Source organism: Accipiter gentilis, chromosome 31 (genome assembly GCF_929443795.1).
Source record: "Accipiter gentilis chromosome 31, bAccGen1.1, whole genome shotgun sequence".
NCBI classification, from domain to species: domain Eukaryota; kingdom Metazoa; phylum Chordata; class Aves; order Accipitriformes; family Accipitridae; genus Astur; species Astur gentilis.
Window position 1 is genome coordinate 8,026,714 of NC_064910.1, and position 16,981 is coordinate 8,043,694.

The 16,981-nt window shown below is 44.5% G+C and overlaps 1 protein-coding gene across 1 annotated transcript; it reads left to right on the forward strand.

Moving 5' to 3' along the window:
* The first annotated feature begins 67 nt into the window (after window positions 1–67).
* LOC126053039 (lysozyme g-like) lies at window positions 68–14,457 on the forward strand. The gene is made up of 5 exons (XM_049834601.1): window positions 68–9,629; window positions 10,446–10,535; window positions 11,616–11,812; window positions 12,067–12,202; window positions 13,263–14,457. The coding sequence occupies exons 1-5, from the start codon at window positions 9,587–9,589 to the stop codon at window positions 13,391–13,393; spliced, it is 597 nt and encodes a 198-aa protein (XP_049690558.1). The 5' UTR covers window positions 68–9,586; the 3' UTR covers window positions 13,394–14,457.
* The last annotated feature ends 2,524 nt before the right edge of the window (window positions 14,458–16,981 follow it).

The following is a 16,981-nucleotide window of genomic DNA, read 5'->3' on the forward strand; positions in this document are numbered from 1 at the left end:
CTTCTGCATCCTTTCAAATAAGGTGGTCTAGGTGCTGTGGATTATATTTTCTTTTAATAAGGTCCATCAGAAAGTTGCATGTGCCCTTTCTTGATTTCTAGCAAACTACATATGGTTCTGTCTAATATTACATTGCTTTGAGAAGGCAATCAGCTTAAGATGTACACAGCTGCCCGTTAATCTAGTAAAAGCATAAAGTAGACTTGCTTCGGGTTGATCTCCTTTTTAATGCACAAACTCTCTAAATGCACTAGAAAGTGCTTTTTTTCTCTCTCTCTCCTTTTTTTTTTTTTTTTTTTTTTTTTTAAATCCAGTTGCATTAAATTTCGTTTAGGAAACCAATGTTCCAACAGTATTTTTTAAGAGTGCCTTAGCAGGACTTAATTCTGAGTCCTAATTACATTGAATAGGCTGTGGGAGTATAAAATCACATCTAATGTAGTTGCATGCCGTGTGGAAACACGGTGTGGGCTTGTCAGGATTCCAGCATGGTGCGTTGTTAGAGGTCATTCAGTTCCATGTGTGGATAGTCCCATTACAAACTCAGTGCAAATCCTAGTCAGAGTCTGTGGTTTTGTGTCACTTTAAGCTGCTGATTTTTTTTTTTCTAGGTTAATCTTCAGTTGGACCTCTTCCTTCATCTGGCTTGTAATATGGCCACACACATTCCAGTGCTGATACAAGGAATTTGCAGGAATGCGTGGTTTGGGTAAAAGGGGAAGTTGAGACTGTACTATAAGTTTAAATTTATTTTGAAGTAGCAGCCTCATAGATCTGTCTGCTTCAAGTCTTTACTTTCATGTCTGCTTTCTGCATTTGCTGTCTTCAGTGAAGATTAAAACTGTCATTGAACGGCCCTCTTGGTAAGATCTCCATTCTTGATCTACGTATTTGAGACGAACAATCCAAATCCAAGAATTTTATTTTGGCTGGAACTTAAAAATTATTTAAGAACTGGAAAATTCTTCTAGTTTGAGTAGTGAGGAACAAATTATTCTTCTATGGTGGAGCTCAGTGATTTTGCAGTGCAGACTAAATAATGAAGTGTCCATGATAATAAGACCTGGGTCAGCGAACTAGAAGCGTAAACAATACAGAGAAGACCAACTCAAACAAATGTCAGCTGTACAGACTTGAAAAGCACGAAGCTAGCTTTGTCAACAGTGATCTAGTGGCAATAAGGCTGATAGATGAGATGATAATGATGATACACAGTATCTAGAAAGAACACAGGCTGCATGCGATTAATAGCTTACAGGAGATAGATCGTGTATGTAAGGACATGACTAAATAAGGTTCCTGAGCCTAGACGAATCATAAAATGGTACCTGGTCTGGCATGTGTTAGCCATGAAAGGGTATTATGCAATAAAGAGATGAGAAATGTTCACATATAGCTTTTGAAGTTACGGGGCTTATGCATGAACTCGGCATGTAACTTTAGTAATGATTAGGGCTTAAGTCTGTGCTTGATGCTTGCATGAAGTAATCATTAAAGAAATGCATGGAGACAATAATAACCAAACAAGATCTGTGTTGTTCAGCTCTTAATGCTAGATTGTTTGGACTGGGCCCTCTTTGATTGCTGATTGATCCTGCGTTAGGCTTGTGATGGTCTGCTCAAGAAACCTACCTAGAAGTTAAGTGCTGAGTTGGGATTTGGAAAGTGTGAATAAGTCTGGTGCCTGAAAAAGATGGGATGAGAAAAAAAAAATGCCAGAGGGCAACAAGTGAGCAGCTGGTCTCTAACCCTATTAGTAGATTGGATTGCCTGCGACTGTAATAGGGGTCACTGAGGGAGGCCAACTCAAAAGATGAATTGATGTCTTCCAGTCCTCGGTTCCAAGTAATCCACATTGTGCTATTTCCCATCTAGAAATTCTAAAAGGAATACTTTTCTACAGAAAATTTGGGCCTTGTACAGTATGGTTTCTAAAACAAGCCCTTTGCCTTCCATGTAAGAATAAAGCCAGTGTCCTCAGCCCAGCGTGAGGGATGCTGTCATTTTTGTCTCGTATACACACACGTACACAAACAAGCACACAAGCTGATGCAGAAATAATATGGCTTTTGTACTCACTGCATATTCAATAGCTGTGTATTCCACTTTTTTAAAGGAAAATTCTGTCAGTAGTGGGTTGATCAGTCTGTCTCTTTAGAACAGCTGCATACAACAGTTTGAGAGTGAGGGTTACACTCCAGAGTTTAAGGAAAGCCTCTCTAGGAATCGGAAGTGGAGGGTACTGGATGTTACAGTAGAATGTTGTAGAAGTGTTCTGAGGGGGGTGTTGCCCTTGAGCCCCCTTTAAAGAATTAAATAGATAAATGAGTTCCACCACATTTGAACAAATTACTGCTCTGAAGGTCTGCTCTGGTCTTTTGTTATTGGATTGTGCTTTGGAGCTTTCAGTGTTAAGCCTAATATGATTGTGGTGATCCAAGATGTTCCAGTCTCCCAGATGCTCCTTGTTATCCCTTCCCCTTGGAGAGCACCATTCTGTATCATATGCTGCCCATACCTTCTTCATCAATGTAAGCTAACACATCAAACTGGCTAAAGTAGTACATAAGAGACCAGAGCAACACCCAAAAAACACTTGTTCAAATTTGGTGGATTAATTCTAAGTGCATATACACTGAGAAGTATTTGATGCTTGTTGATGGAAAGGAAGTAGTTAAGAAAACTTGCTTTTAGAGATCCCATGAGGTGCATTTTCTGAGGCTACATTTTTGGGGATTAGCTATTAAAGCATGGCTTGAGCTGCCTAAAATAAACCACCACTGATCCAGGAGCCATGTAGCTGTGTCAGCTCAGTGTTGAATCTGTGTTAATGTACTTTGCCTTTTTGAATACAACCTGTTCAGACATCATCTGCCTGGTAGTATGATTTCAACATGTAACTCTTATAAAAAAAGGTTTAAAAATTAACTTATCTGCTTCACAAACCACGCAATCTCCAGTAACCATTGGCTTTTCCCAAGATGACATTGTATGAAAAGCAGGTGATTGTAATACACAAAACCACATTAATCCCTTTCCTGATCTTCTTCCTCCTTGCTAATTATTTCTTTTGTTAGTGTGCTGCCCTAGAAAAAAGTCTGAAATTGTTTCCTGTTTGGTTTCTAAAATGTTGGCAGCCGTCAATGCTTTGTGTCATGAATTCCAGGCACACAGACATGCTCTTAATAATTACCATAGAATGGTTTCGGTTGGAAGGGACCTTAAAGATGGTCTAGTACCAGCCCCCCTGCCATGGGCAGGGACACCTTCCACCAAGAAGATGGGGCTCCAAGCCCCCATCCAACCTGGCCTTGAACACTGCCAGGGATGGGGCAGCCACAACTTCCCTGGGCAACCTGCTCCAGTGTCTCACCACCCTCACAATGAAGAATTTCTTCCTTACATCTAATCTAAATCTATCTTCTTTCAGTTTAAAGCCATTACCCCTTGTCCTATCACTACATGCCCTTGTAGAAAGTCCCTCTCCATCTTTCCTGTAGCCCCCCTTTAGGTACTGGCAGGCTGCTATAAGGTCTCCTTGGAGCCTTCTCTTCTCCAGGCTGAACAACCCCAACTCTCTCATTCATAGGAGAGGTGTTCCAGCCCTCTGATCATCTTGGTGGCCCTCCTCTGGATCCACTCCAACAGGTCCATGTCCTTCTTATGCTGGGGGTCCCCAACATGCCGGTAGCAGTACTGTAGGTGGGGTCTCACGAGAATGGAGCAGAGGGGAGGAATCCCCTCCCTCGACCTGCTGGTCACAATTCTTTTGATGCAGCCCAGGATACGGTTGGCTTTCTGGGCTGTGAGCACATGTTGCTTCTTGTCAACCAACACCCCCAAGTCGTTCTCCTCAGGGCTGCTCTCAGTCCATTCTCCGCCCAGCCTGTATTTGTGCTTGGGATTGCCCCGACCCATGAGCAGGACCCTCTCCTGATTCGAACTTCAAATGACTTGCTTTAGCTGATAGATCTGTCTTTAAGCTGGGATGTGAACCGAGGTCTCTCAAGATCCAGTCCAGTGACCTCTTTGCTAGAACACCTTTCCTACAGTAAAATTCAAAGTCTTGTTTCAGAGAACAGAAGGAAAGTATTTTTTTCCTCCCTCATAAACACTTCTGATCTTTGTTATTTTACAGGATGGCTAGATAGATCCTTTGTGCAGAGTGGGATGTCATTTTAATGCCCACCTGCATTCTTCAGAAAGGCAAGATAAAGGAAGAGATCGGGGCCTTCAGCACCTGTTCACTTCTGAACACAGTGAAAACTAAGACCATCATGTCTTACAAGTTTGAAGACCTTTGCTATCATTACATGTATACTAGATGTAGAAAAGAAAATTTATGGAAATGTATTTATTAAACTGGCTGTATCCCTTTAAAAGTTGGGAAAGACAGCTCTCGAGGGTTTGTTTGAGATGATGCTACAGATGCATCTTTAACTGGCCAGTTAGTGGTAGGCATCCAACGTACGTCAGCTGTTGTGGGCAGCTTCCCTATAAAGTCTGTGAATAGCTGGTGTTACCTATAATTAAATCCCAGACAAAAGAAACAACCTGAGAAATGCATCTACCTGCCAAATGTTATGAAACCAGAGCTGAAACTCACAACAGAGATAGTAATTAGTATGGGTATTGTTCCGAGTAATTTTAGATAGTATATTTGCCACCCAGTGAAATGTGATGCTATAACCTGAAACCTGAAGGAGAATAGCATGTGCAATACATAAAGCTTTTGAAACTGATGCTCCATTTTGATTGCATCTCCATTAAGTGAAATGAAAAAAACCCCTCACCCTGGTACATCATTTGGCATGAGGAAAAAACAATATAAAGTGAAAATCTGTGAGTAGGAAAGAACTGGTGGTGTTGATCTCAGGTGTGCTCCTTTCTAGTTTATGTAAAACAAGTGGACAATGCTATCCTGTCAGGTAGCATTTTTTGCCCACTCTGTACACTCTTTCGCTCAGTGTAACTAACAGTGTCAGCGAAAGACCATGGGGAAACTGTGTCTGTGATCACTGATGGCAGCTTATTGCCAGGGTGCTGCTGTGAATACCAGGAAGATTTCCTGCTTCTTAAGTTTAAGAAGGTGGAGATACCATTTGATAAGTGAACTCCTTTTTTTCCTTCACTTTCCATCCCTTCCCTCCCAATCACACCCTGTGCTGAGCAAAATCCAGCACAAGGGGAATACCTACTGGTATCCTTTATGTTTAAAAATGACACAACAGCAAATGGAGTTTAAAATTTGTTGTTTTTTCTAAAAAAAATTAGAAGATTTGTGTCCTTTAATATTAATTTAATAATATCATATTTTCATGGCTTTCATATATTTTTCCTCCTAGCAAGCATGAGGGCTAGCAACTTGCTATCCTTCTAAAGGAGAGTCTTGCAATAGCATATGAATCCAAAAACCTGTGCTTCTAAGCAAAATACCAGGAATAATAAGAAAAATATAAAAAGAGGTATGGTAGTGCTATGAGAAGGTAGCATTTTTCAGGGACATCTGTCCAGTGCATTCCTGGATACCTCTTTATGAGGTCCAACCATTTAGAAAGAGCTGCTTTAGTCATATACACAAAGATGCCTTCTAACTCAGCCCCTCTTCAGCCTATCAAACGTAGCATCATATCACAGCTGTATACATCCCTTCTGTCAGGTTATGGGCTGTCAGAGGTAGAACTTATCTGGCTCTTGACATAATTTTCCAAATTAAATCTAGTATAAAAATGAAAAATTGTGCCATACTAGTGACAGATGCAGCCCACTCTCCTTAAGTGGTTCACCTGAATTTGATGCTCTGGGTTTACAGCCCCACAAAGACCTTTGAGCAGAAGATGATGTTTTCTAACGTCCTGCAGGTCCCCTTACGTGGTGGTGTCTTGGACAAGTGCACCAGCTTAGAGCCCTGCCCCGTTCAATGTATGTGAGCACAACTTTGTTTCCATAGAGGCTGCCTGCTTTGGGCATTCACTCTAAAAGGCAGTTGGCAAATTTGGTGAGGATAAAGAGCTTTTTAGCAAGAAAAAGTCCCATTCATAATGCTGCTGAAAATCCTCTTATTTGGCCTTATACTGGAAATTGTGTGAATACAAGGAATCTGTCCCAGGGACCTAGGGGCATACAGCAGCACAGATAAAAATAATTTACTTAAAACATAACATCCACCATTCAGTGAGTAAATAAAGAGCAATGCAATGCAGAGCAGGCTTTAAGAATTCATGTGGCAGTACTGTGAAATGTAGAAACTCTGTGATTACATGGTTTATAAATGGGAGAGAAAATACATAGCAAAGACAAACAGTATTTAAATTCAAAACTTTATCTTAAGGACCGTCAGCAAGTGGCCAATGCATTAGGAAAGAAATCTTACCTAAGGTCAGAGGCTGCTTTTCAAAAAAAGGTCCCAAGTCATCAGCATGAACACAGATTCAGTGACAGGAACGCTAGTTTATTATCACTAACCTGATACTGTTTTTATAAAAGGTAACAGGATGTTAATACTAGATTATTTTCATCTATTTGAGAGAACACATGTCTTTCTAATACAGATTATCTTGTTCTATAGAAGGCAAACGGATATATCTACTGGGTTTGTTGCCATCAAGCTGTGCACTCTGATCTTTTCCCAGCTCATTTCTTCTGGCTTGCCTCCCCTCCAGCATTTCTTCAGTCACTATTTCATTTTGAAACAATTAAAGCCACATTGTCCATGTGAAGTCTCTACTTTCTACCTGTTATTTCCAAAGACACCACATAGATTCTTACCTTACGTTATGTCAAAAATTACCTTTTACTATTGAAAATGTTAAACCCCAGTAAAAGAATTAAGTCACAGTCTAGTCTGCAATACCACAATAAGATACCAGGTTTGTACATGAAGAATGAATGCCTAGCCTTGTTGTAAACTTTGGGAAGATGTCTATTATTTCCATGTTTCACCCAAATAAATGAGTTTTATATTTAAGACTCACCTTACCTCATATCCCACTCATGCCCCAACCCTCATGTAACAACAGGGATAGGTTCTCCAGTGAAGCTTCCCTCCTTCATACTATCTCAGGATCTAAGTCCATGATATTTGTGTTCATTGATTTTTAAGGTGACAAAGCCCTCTTGATCATCTCCTGTGCTTTACAGACTAATAACCATCGCTTGGTTTTGAAGCTGGTAATTAGTATCTGGCCAAAACAGTTTCCTACCTGCCACATCTCAAGCCCAAAAAAGAGCAATAGGAAAAAATAGATTTGTGATGTGTTAAATAACGAAGAGAAAGCTACTGGAAGAAAATCTTGCTTTCCTAGCCTCCACCCATGTTTGGGAAGGGGGCAGGATTGAAGGGCACTGGCATCCCAGACCGTCTTTCCACCTCCAGGTGACTCAGATGTTTTACATACGTAACAAGTATCTTGGCCACAATGTGCAAGTCCTTCAGAGACCCTCTGTGTGCCCTCACTGGCTTCAGCTGCTGAGACACCAGTTCCCTTCCACCCCATTTCAGCTGCAGCACCCTGCCTCCCCGAATCTGAAAGTCAAACCCTGCCTCCGCTCTCAAAGTATTCAAGTCACCCTCCTGAATTAGGCTTGCCGTAAGCAATGAAGCAGTGAGATGCCTTTCTTTAATTGTCATTTTTAGAATTCATATGAAAGTATGGTACTTAATTAAAAGCTTGCCAATCTGAAATCATTGAGGAAATGAGACAAAAGATCCTTCCAGAAATGTGTCCAGACTGATCTCAGATGCAAAGCAAGGAGAGCACTAGACAGGGATCTGATTTTTGCCTGACCTATGCCGCTGATTCACTGCAATCCTTTCTGCAAGTCATTTATTGTGCATCATTGTGCTTATTGATGGAGGAAAAACAGTATTTATTTCCTTTCACAAAGTTGTCTTGAGTCTTACTAACCACCGATTGTGCAAATCTTTGGATGAAAGGAATAGTAAGAGTTTTAAGCTCTTAATATATATTACTTATTGTACTTTAAAGCAAATATCGTCATGCTAGGTAGGAATTAACATTCCAAAGCCCATAGGGTGGGTACCTTTTCATACACATATATATAAAAGTCATCAAGTGACCTGTCTCAGAGGAAGGCCGACTGAAGACAGGTGAGTCTGAATTTACTCATAGAATATTTATTTAGAGCCAGAAGCCTTGATTTTGTTTTGATTTAGCATTTCGTCAATATTGCAATTGCTATGCTGCTTCTACCTAAGGCCTGTGATGATTTTTGTGATGGGAGGGAAAAAAAAGGCTGATAACTTAAAACTTTATAATCTGACAATTTCCTGCATGTGGAAACAGCTACAGCCTGTAGCTTTTGATGGGGCCCAATATGGATCTGCTGTTGAATTCATAGGTATTGGGTCAAGCTATATTGATCTGGGCTTGCAAATCCTCAGTGTTAGAGCTCAAACTGAGCTACTGCATGTTCCCAGCTCTGGCTGTGGGCATTTGCTGGCCTGAATAAGCTGACTGAGGATGAGGGAGTCTTTCCAGTGACACCAGTGGGCTATCTGTGTTTCTGCATCCATGCAGTCTGGTTTCCAGTAGAAATGCAGGCTAGAGAAAAGGTCACACATTATTAAAATCAGTAAGGCATTTTCAAGTATTAATAGTATTGTGCAATGATAGCCTACAACATTCGTGGCGTGTTTTGCATTTGAAACCCTCTTGGGAAAAAAACCCCATTTGTAAGCCATAAAAATTGCTCAGTTTAAATGCATTCACCAGCAAGGCAAGTACAGTCAATGGGTTTTGCAGTTGATAGCTATTAACTGATGACATTTTGGAATTTTATTAATAAGCAAAACAGGTGCATTTATTACTAAAGAGATTATCTACCATTATCACACACAGAAATTAACATAGAAATATTATTTCAGCAGATAAATCTTGGAGTTTTGTTGCATGCTCTTAGCAGAGAATTAAGGGTGATACTGCTTGATTTCTGAAAACATGGTTTCCCAAAAGCCAAGCAAAAATCCCATTGCCTTTTGAAGAGAGAGAGGATGCGTGTACTCTGTAGCACATTAGGCTTCAAACACCTTTGTGATTAAAGCAAAGGTACTACATCTTCTCATCGTAAAGACATGCTACGGGTGTTCAGGAGGGGCCATGTGAGCAAGCGATGTGAAGTGACAGGCCCTAAAAAAATCTCTGCTGGCCCAGGCTGCTGACGGAGACCTCCCTGCTCCTGAGCTCCACGGGCTCGGCCCTTCCCTCTCCACGCCATGGTGTAGTGGCACACAAAGTGGAGGGGGCATTCAGCCTCAGGGGAAGCCTGTATCCCCCCAAACAAGGAGGAAATAAGGAGCAGATGGGGCTCCCATCACTTGCTTCTCCTCCCACCAGAGACACTCTCCGAAGCTGGCAGCTGCGTCCCGTGCTGGGGCTGAGGGGGGGACGCTGCAGCAGAGGGGGTCCCTCCGCTCCCCAACCCGTCCTCAGCTAACGTCAGCCCTGTCTGGTGCCTCGGGCTGGGAGTTTTTGGCACGCAAACTTTGCTACAGCCCTGATCTCTTCACATTTTGCAAATCACTGTGTTTCCAGGTCTCCTGGGGCCACTGAGGAGAGCCATCGCCATGATCCCCGCACTGCTCTTGCTGGGCCTTACGGCCCTCGTCGGTGAGCCGGGGTTTGGGTCCGGGTTGCTGTCGAAAGCACCCCGGGAACTGTTTGCAGAGGGACTGCGGAAAGGAGGCGTGCAGCCAGGCCCGAGGTCCCCCCTTCTACTGTAAAACCCTGTGTGGCTGCAGGTCCTCGGCTGCCGTCGGAGGCTGCTTGCCACCCACGTGTGTCCTGGGGTACGGGACTGACACCAAAAGGGAGTCACAGACACACCTCCTCTTGATTTTCCCAGCTAACCTTGTCCTATCTCCCTGCCTCCTCAGAAATGGTCTCACAGATGTGGCAAGCCGTTTGATGGAGGCTATTCATTCCTCATTTACTGAGGAAGCAGGGTAATTTGCCTAGGCTGAAGCAAGTGCTCTCCTGAATTAATTCCTCACCAAGTTACAGAGGGACACAGGAGGTGCTCCCAGCCAGGGTGCTCAGGTACCGCCGGCCATCGTCTGAGGGGGCCCAGCCATTGAGGGGCATTGAAAGGGAAGAGCCCTCTGAAATAAATGCAGGAGCTGTGGTTTCCCCCTCCCACACCAGCCTTTAGACCTAATGGGGCAGATGCTTATCGATCTAAATTGTCATTAGATTCATTCGGTTCAACCTCTTCAATTAGAAAAAACCAAATTTCTGTTCTCTAGCTTTCTTTGATAATGTTACTGATGGAGAGCAGTGGCAACCATACAAGCATGGCTAACACAGGGCGATGTGGATTACGGGTCTGGATGAAACCCTCACGCTTGACTTGTATGTGCTTGCAGCACGCTGTATGATATTCCTCTGAGATCTTATGTGTTCAAACACCTCCGTTTCATCTTTCAGCTCCATCCATGAGTTACAGTTGCTATGGCGATGTAAGTGCTCTTCAAGCCCCCGCGATCCCCTGTACGGTCGTAAGATCCTCAGACTGTGGTAGGTATCATTCGTTGCTTGATTTGACAACCTGTTTTTACCTGATAGAAAGATGCTTCACCTTCTGTTATTGCCAAATTAAATGTGGTGCAGCTGTTCAATTAGCCAAAAGGCAGAAAGCAACACTTTGTCTCCCAAAATGGCAGGTGCTGTGAAGCCCCCAGACCTGGTGGGAAGTGGGAGGACAAACTTCAGGTCCCATAGTCAGGGTCCTCAGCCTCTAAGCAAAAGGAAATGGCGCAACCCCTTCTCAGTTAAAACAGCTTCTTCATCAGCCAGGACTTCAGCATCAGCATCTTCACAAAACCCCGGGGCCTGTCTGCTCGAAAGGGAAGATGCGCAGAGCCAGGTCCTGAGTGCTGGCGTGTTAGCTGAGCTGGCCGGTGGTGACTTGCCAGAGACACAATTTGCAGGGGGGAGGTCCCAGGTGTGTAGCCATCCTACCTCTGGGTGACCTGTTTTTGGTAACTCTTTCCCATTTCCTTCTTTCTTGCCCTGTGTTATTGCCCCGTGTCACTGTACAGCTGACTACGTCAGGTTCATACTGCTGAGACCTCCAGGGACTTTGCCGTGTACCTCAGACACAGGCACCTCCAGGGCAGACACCTGACTGCGGCTGTCCAAGCATTGATCTGAACCTGCTTGGTTGTTTCCAAAATTTTCCAAAATTACTTTAAAAGAAAAACAACAAACCTTTCTATACACAGACTAACAATGTAGCTGTTACTGCAGTTTGGCCGGTCAGCAGAAGCGCATCTCTCAATTTTTTTCAAATGCAATTTGAAATTTCACTTTTCCGACTCCAGAGCCACATTTCCAGAGCTGTATTTCCACAAACATGTGGTCCCACCTCCTGAGAAGCTGCCCTCTTCCCCTCGTCATCCTCGGGTACTAGCACTGCAGCTCCCTGGCCATGGTCAGAGCCAACAGGGCTGTGCTTTTTCCTCAAGAACCACTGACCAACTTGGTGTAGCTGTGTTTTCTTCAAAACTCAAGTTAGTCCTTTGATACACCCAGTCAAGGGGAAAGCGAGGGTTTTGGATGGGAGGGTGCGTAAGTCTGCCTTTTCCTACGCCGCAGGACCTGCCATGGTACGGAAGACTGCTGAGGCAGACGTTGTACGCCTGAGAAAATATGAGATGCCAATTAAAAGAGTAGCCAGAAACCTGTGCTTGGACCCGGCACTCATCGCTGCCATCATGTCGCAGGAGAGCCGTGTTGGCCTGCTCCTGGACAATGGCTGGGACCAGGAACGGCACAAGTACGGCTTGATGCAGGTACATCGGGATGATAAGTATGAGTAGCAGAACAGTAATGTAGCATATATCCCAGGGCCTTACCTTAGCAAATGACTGTTCTGTGTTCAAGACAGCACTTAAATGCGTTCCCTCTACATCAAAGGTTGTGCTTAAGTGTCGTCCTGAATAAGGTGACTTCAATGAGTCACAACCTGGGAGTACAAAGAAGAGGGGGACGCTACAGTGGTGGTTGTTTTCAGAGGGAAACCCATTTTCTCGCTTGACTTATCTAGCTTGGTGGGCAGCAACAGCCTTTCGGAGGATGGGATAGTGAAGAACACATAAATCAGTGCTCAACTATCCTGGTTCTTGCAATTAATGAAGTACGGGCAAGACATCCTACCTGGACCTGGGACCGGCAGCTGAGAGGTACATGATGAGCTAAATACTAGAAAAGGACATACTGAGTGACGGGAGTGCTGTGCATTTGTTGGTGTCACTTTTAAGGGGAAAAGAGCATCTGTGTGGCAGATTTTACAGCACCTCTTACAAAAAAAACCCCACCAACAGCGTTTTCTAATTTGAAAGAGGTAATCCCAAAACAGCAGATGGGCAAGAGGTCTGAATATAGACGCAGCATCCCAGCTCAAAGCACTGTTCACAGGGCCTCCGTGTTTCTGCCTGCAGAAGACAGACTGCGGTGGGACACCAAACTCCTTGGCAGCTTTGCTGTAGTAGGGAAGAATGGGAAAACAGCTCAGCCTGGGAGCTGCGGCAGCAGCGTGGAGGCACCCCGTGCAGGGCTGGGTAAAGGTGTTGGGCACAGCCTCAGCAGGTTGCCTCTTGACTTCAGTGGCAAACACCCACAGAGGGCCACTACATTTAGCAGCTGGGCCACCACTGGTGAATGGCCAGATCCAGGATCTGCTTAAATTCCCTGGAAAAGGCATTGTGCTCAGTGAATGTGAACAGGTCTCAAGTTATCTTTTTAGCTGTTCATCCCACAAGTGAAATGGCTGTCAGATGGATAAATAAGGTAGAAACCAACCCCCCAAAAAAGCCACTGGGGAAGGCAGAAATTGAGGCACCGTAACATAACAGGCTAATTGTGGCAGGCTGTTAAGTTGTGTCAAGGAAGCTTGGGATCCAGGTTTGCTTGTAGTCCATGTCATCTGCATGCTGGTCTGTTCACCCTATGCTATTTCTTACTCTGCCATCCTTGCCCTGCCATGTCTTTTTAGATTACACTCTTTTCTGGGACCAGTGTGCCATTCCCATCTGCATTTGAGAGAGTCATGGGGTCCTTCACTATAGAAATAAGGATTTTGCAAAATCAGTCACTTTTCAAAAATAATGCACAATTAGCAATTTCCCAAGCACTTGCGTAGGTTTGGTGAGATGCATAGCACTTTTGGCTAGGAATTTTTTTCTTTTAAATCTCTATTTCTTACTTATAAGCCTGTAACAACTCCTTCTTAACTCTTTCCAGGGGGAATCTGCACCTACCGTGCAAAAATGGGCAACCTCCAGGTCTACGAGGAAGACCCATGTGACAGAGACAACTATTACGCCAACAGTGTGATTAGGCGAGCCCAGTACTTTAAGAGATATGGGTTCTAGCTCATAATCCTACCCTGCCACCAAGCCTCCCCTCTACATAGACTAGCCCAGTAGTGATTGTAGTACTCAGAGCAGTTCCTCAGGTCTCCTGGCAGGACCGATGCTGGTGGCAACAGCAACGGCACCTTGTTCACTCCAGCAAACCCCAGCTCCTCACTCGCCTATGGGCGAGCTCAGCTCTGCTTTCTAGTGGACCGCAGGGACAAGATAGCACAAGCTTGGGGCCTTTGAAAGGCAGATGGGGACAGACATTTAAGTGTCAGCAACATTTAAGTGTCAGGTGAGGAAGGTGCCTCTTCCCATTCGAAGCCAAACCCGGGGCTGTTCATGCAGCCCCCAGGCACGCGAGCATCTCTCCCTGGGCATCAGCTGCGCTCTTCCCATCTCCTCCATCCACCTCCTTTCCGCTGCCTGTCCCCCGAGTTAAAGTCTTTCTTCCCCTTGATTGTGCTGGCTGCAGGGCAATGAAGAGACTGCTCTCCAAGCCTTTGATCTCTGCACGAGCTGTGTATTCCTGCGGCCACCCTCGTGGGGGACAATAGGCTAAACACACTTCTGTTAGTCTGCTGAACCCTGGAACTTGCGGCCATGGTGGGGCTGGAGACTTCTTTAGGGTGAAAAGCAGCCTCACACAGGGGAAATCCTCTATATGGGAAGTACTGCAGGTGCCACAGCAGGCATACAAAGCACCTTTCCGTCAGAGAGCAGCCCTCTGAGCAGGAGCCAGCCCTGTACATACCTACCCCAGGAGCTGTATCACAACAATATTGTTGGTAAAAAAAAAAACGCAATCTTTCCTGCTTTAGCTTTGGTACCTTTATGCTGGGTTTCCTCCAAGTTTAAAAGCACTTTAGCACCTGTCCCTCTGTCAGGAATTCCAACTTCTAATTAGGAGCGAATTAACTCTGGGTTTATAAACTCTGTTTGAAAGTATTCTTCAATGTGGTTGGATCTGGGTGCAAATTTAGGTTTACTGAGAATAATACTGAGAATGAGAGAAAATAAAGATAAATGTTGAATCCCAATCTTTTTTCTTTTTTTTTTATCCCCAATTTCAAGGGGCCCAGTGGGCAGCAACCTGCAACTTGAGTAAATAACCCAATTTGATACTCTTGGAATGGGTCTAAAACTCAGTTTGAGAACAGGGAGGGGAAAATGGTGTTTCAGACTGGGGCGGGTGAGAAGAGCTGGTCTGGGAGGCAGGGCACAAGGCAGCCCAAGCCTGGGCGCTGCCCCCGAACCTGTGAAAAGAAGAATAAGGATGTTCACATTTAGCCTTTTGAATAACCATTTTGGAGGCGTCAGGGCACCTTTCTGCCAGCTGTCACCATTGCCGATGCAGAAGCGACGTGCCTGGCAGCACAGGGCTGCACTGCACGTGTGCCTGGGCTGCTGGGCAGGGTCAACGCAGACAGCATGGGAGCTGGTTTGGAGACAGCTTTTGCAAGCAGGGTGATTTTAATGCTGTGCTCCTTGTCTTGTCAGTCACTCACCTGCTTACAGTCACAGCAAGGACTGCGCATGATTAATGTATTTGCAAGCAAACTCATTCTATCATCTCTGGAGACCAGAGGGAGCTCTAGGATTTCTCTAACGTTACTGATTTTTTTTTCAAGTCTACAGAAAACAGTTCAGTGTTAAGCAACGGCAGGTATTACACTACATATTATTTAGTCTCTAGTGAATTCTGCACAATATTATGATAACTTCAGTAAAATCATTACTTTGTCATACAAACTTATGAAACATATCACATGGTTTGATCCCCTCTTCTTGAAATAGCTTATGTAAAATTCATAGGATGAAGTCTTTAGTGCATTATGTTATATAAACTTCTGTGTTATACAAACCTCTTATGTAAAACCTATGAATGCATTTTTGGTAGATCAGTATAAACTTCAAATGGGGCAGGGAATCTCATTGCTGCATACATGTATAAAGTTGTTTTTTGAGTTCGGAGGGTGAACAAAAGTGGAGCTTTCTTTGGTTCCCTTCATGTCTTAATTGCTGCCACCAAGTTCCCTGTCACCACTACTGGTGTTGCCATCCCTGCAGATCTGTGAACTCCTTAGGATTCCCATTTCTACATGCACTACCTATGAAGCTGCTGCTTCACATTATGGTAGCAACACCGAAGGGCCTGCAGACCTGCCTGCTGGCTTGTGCAGCATTGCCACAAAGGATTATTTATTTTTAAAGTGTATTTAAGAATTCTGGAAATATAGGAATTCCATATTTTGTTGCAAACATTATACTAGGGTATCAGCACTTTGTAGTGAATAAGGAAAATCTCTGCAGAAAACGCGTTGAAATATAAATTGAAATTGATAAATTGGCAGGAAGGAGTAAATAATTAAGGAAGGCACACTGCCTGAAGATTTGAGCAAAAGCTTTCTTCACAAGCAGTGAGTTCAGATTGCTTTTCCCTCTGATCTTTTCTTGGTCACCTGTGTCCATGTTACTGGAAGTTGCTCATCTGGCTGGTGTATGCAGGGCTGCTGCAGTCGCACTCTTGGTCACCCTTTTGACCTGTGGTCTATTAAAAAAAACCAGGCAGCTTTTCCCCATAGCAGCCCTCCCGGTGCTGTGCTCTGTATTGGCAGCTGGAAAGGCGTCGATAACCCACCGGTGTTTTGGGCACTGCTGAGCTCAGGGCTGTCTCTCCAACATTCCCCCCTCACCAGTAGGCTGGGGGTGGGCAAGATCTTGGGAGGGGACATGGCCAGGACAGCTGACCCCAACTGACCAAAGGGATATTCCACACCGTATGACGTCTGCTCAGCAATAAAAGCTCAGGGAAAGGAGGAGGCAGCGGGGCATTTGCTATTACGATGTTTGTCTTCCAGAGCAACCACTACGATTACTGAAGCCCTACTTCCTGGGAAGTGGCTGGACATCGCCTGCTGATGGGAAGCAGAGAATAAATCTTTTGTTTTCCTTTGCTTCTGTGCATGGCCTTTGCTTTTGCTTTATTAAACTTTTGCCTTCATCTTGACCTGTGAGGTTTTTTCCATCTTATTTTCTCCCCGGCCTGTCCTGCTGAGGAGAGGAGTGATAGAGTGGGTTGGTGGGCACCTGGCATCCAGCCAGGGATAACCCACCACAGTAGGTAAGGATAGAAAAAAAGGCAAATCAGAGGGGAAAGAAAGGTCTGGGGAATCACAGACCAGGACACCTGGCTGCAACACTGAGGAAGATGCCAGAGTAAAGGATTGAATGATTGCTTTGTGAGCACCTGGGCAATGACAAAGCAGTGAAAAACAGTCAGGAGGGCTCCGGCAGCCTGGCTAGGCAGGGGAAAACCACCTCAGACCAACCAAAAGTCCTTATCTCACCAGATAAGTGGCCAAAAGAGAAGCTGTGGTTGTGCCATCATGAGCTTGATAAGGCTTTCAGCAGCAATCTGAAGTTCCCTCTGTCATGGTTTAAGACCAGCCAGCAACAAAGCACCACAAAGCCGCTCACTCACTCCTCCCACCCAGTGGGATGGGGAGGAGAAAATATAAAGAAAGGCTCATGGCTTGAGACAAGGACAGGGAGGGATCACTCACCACTTATGGTCACGGGCAAAAAACAGACTCAACTTGG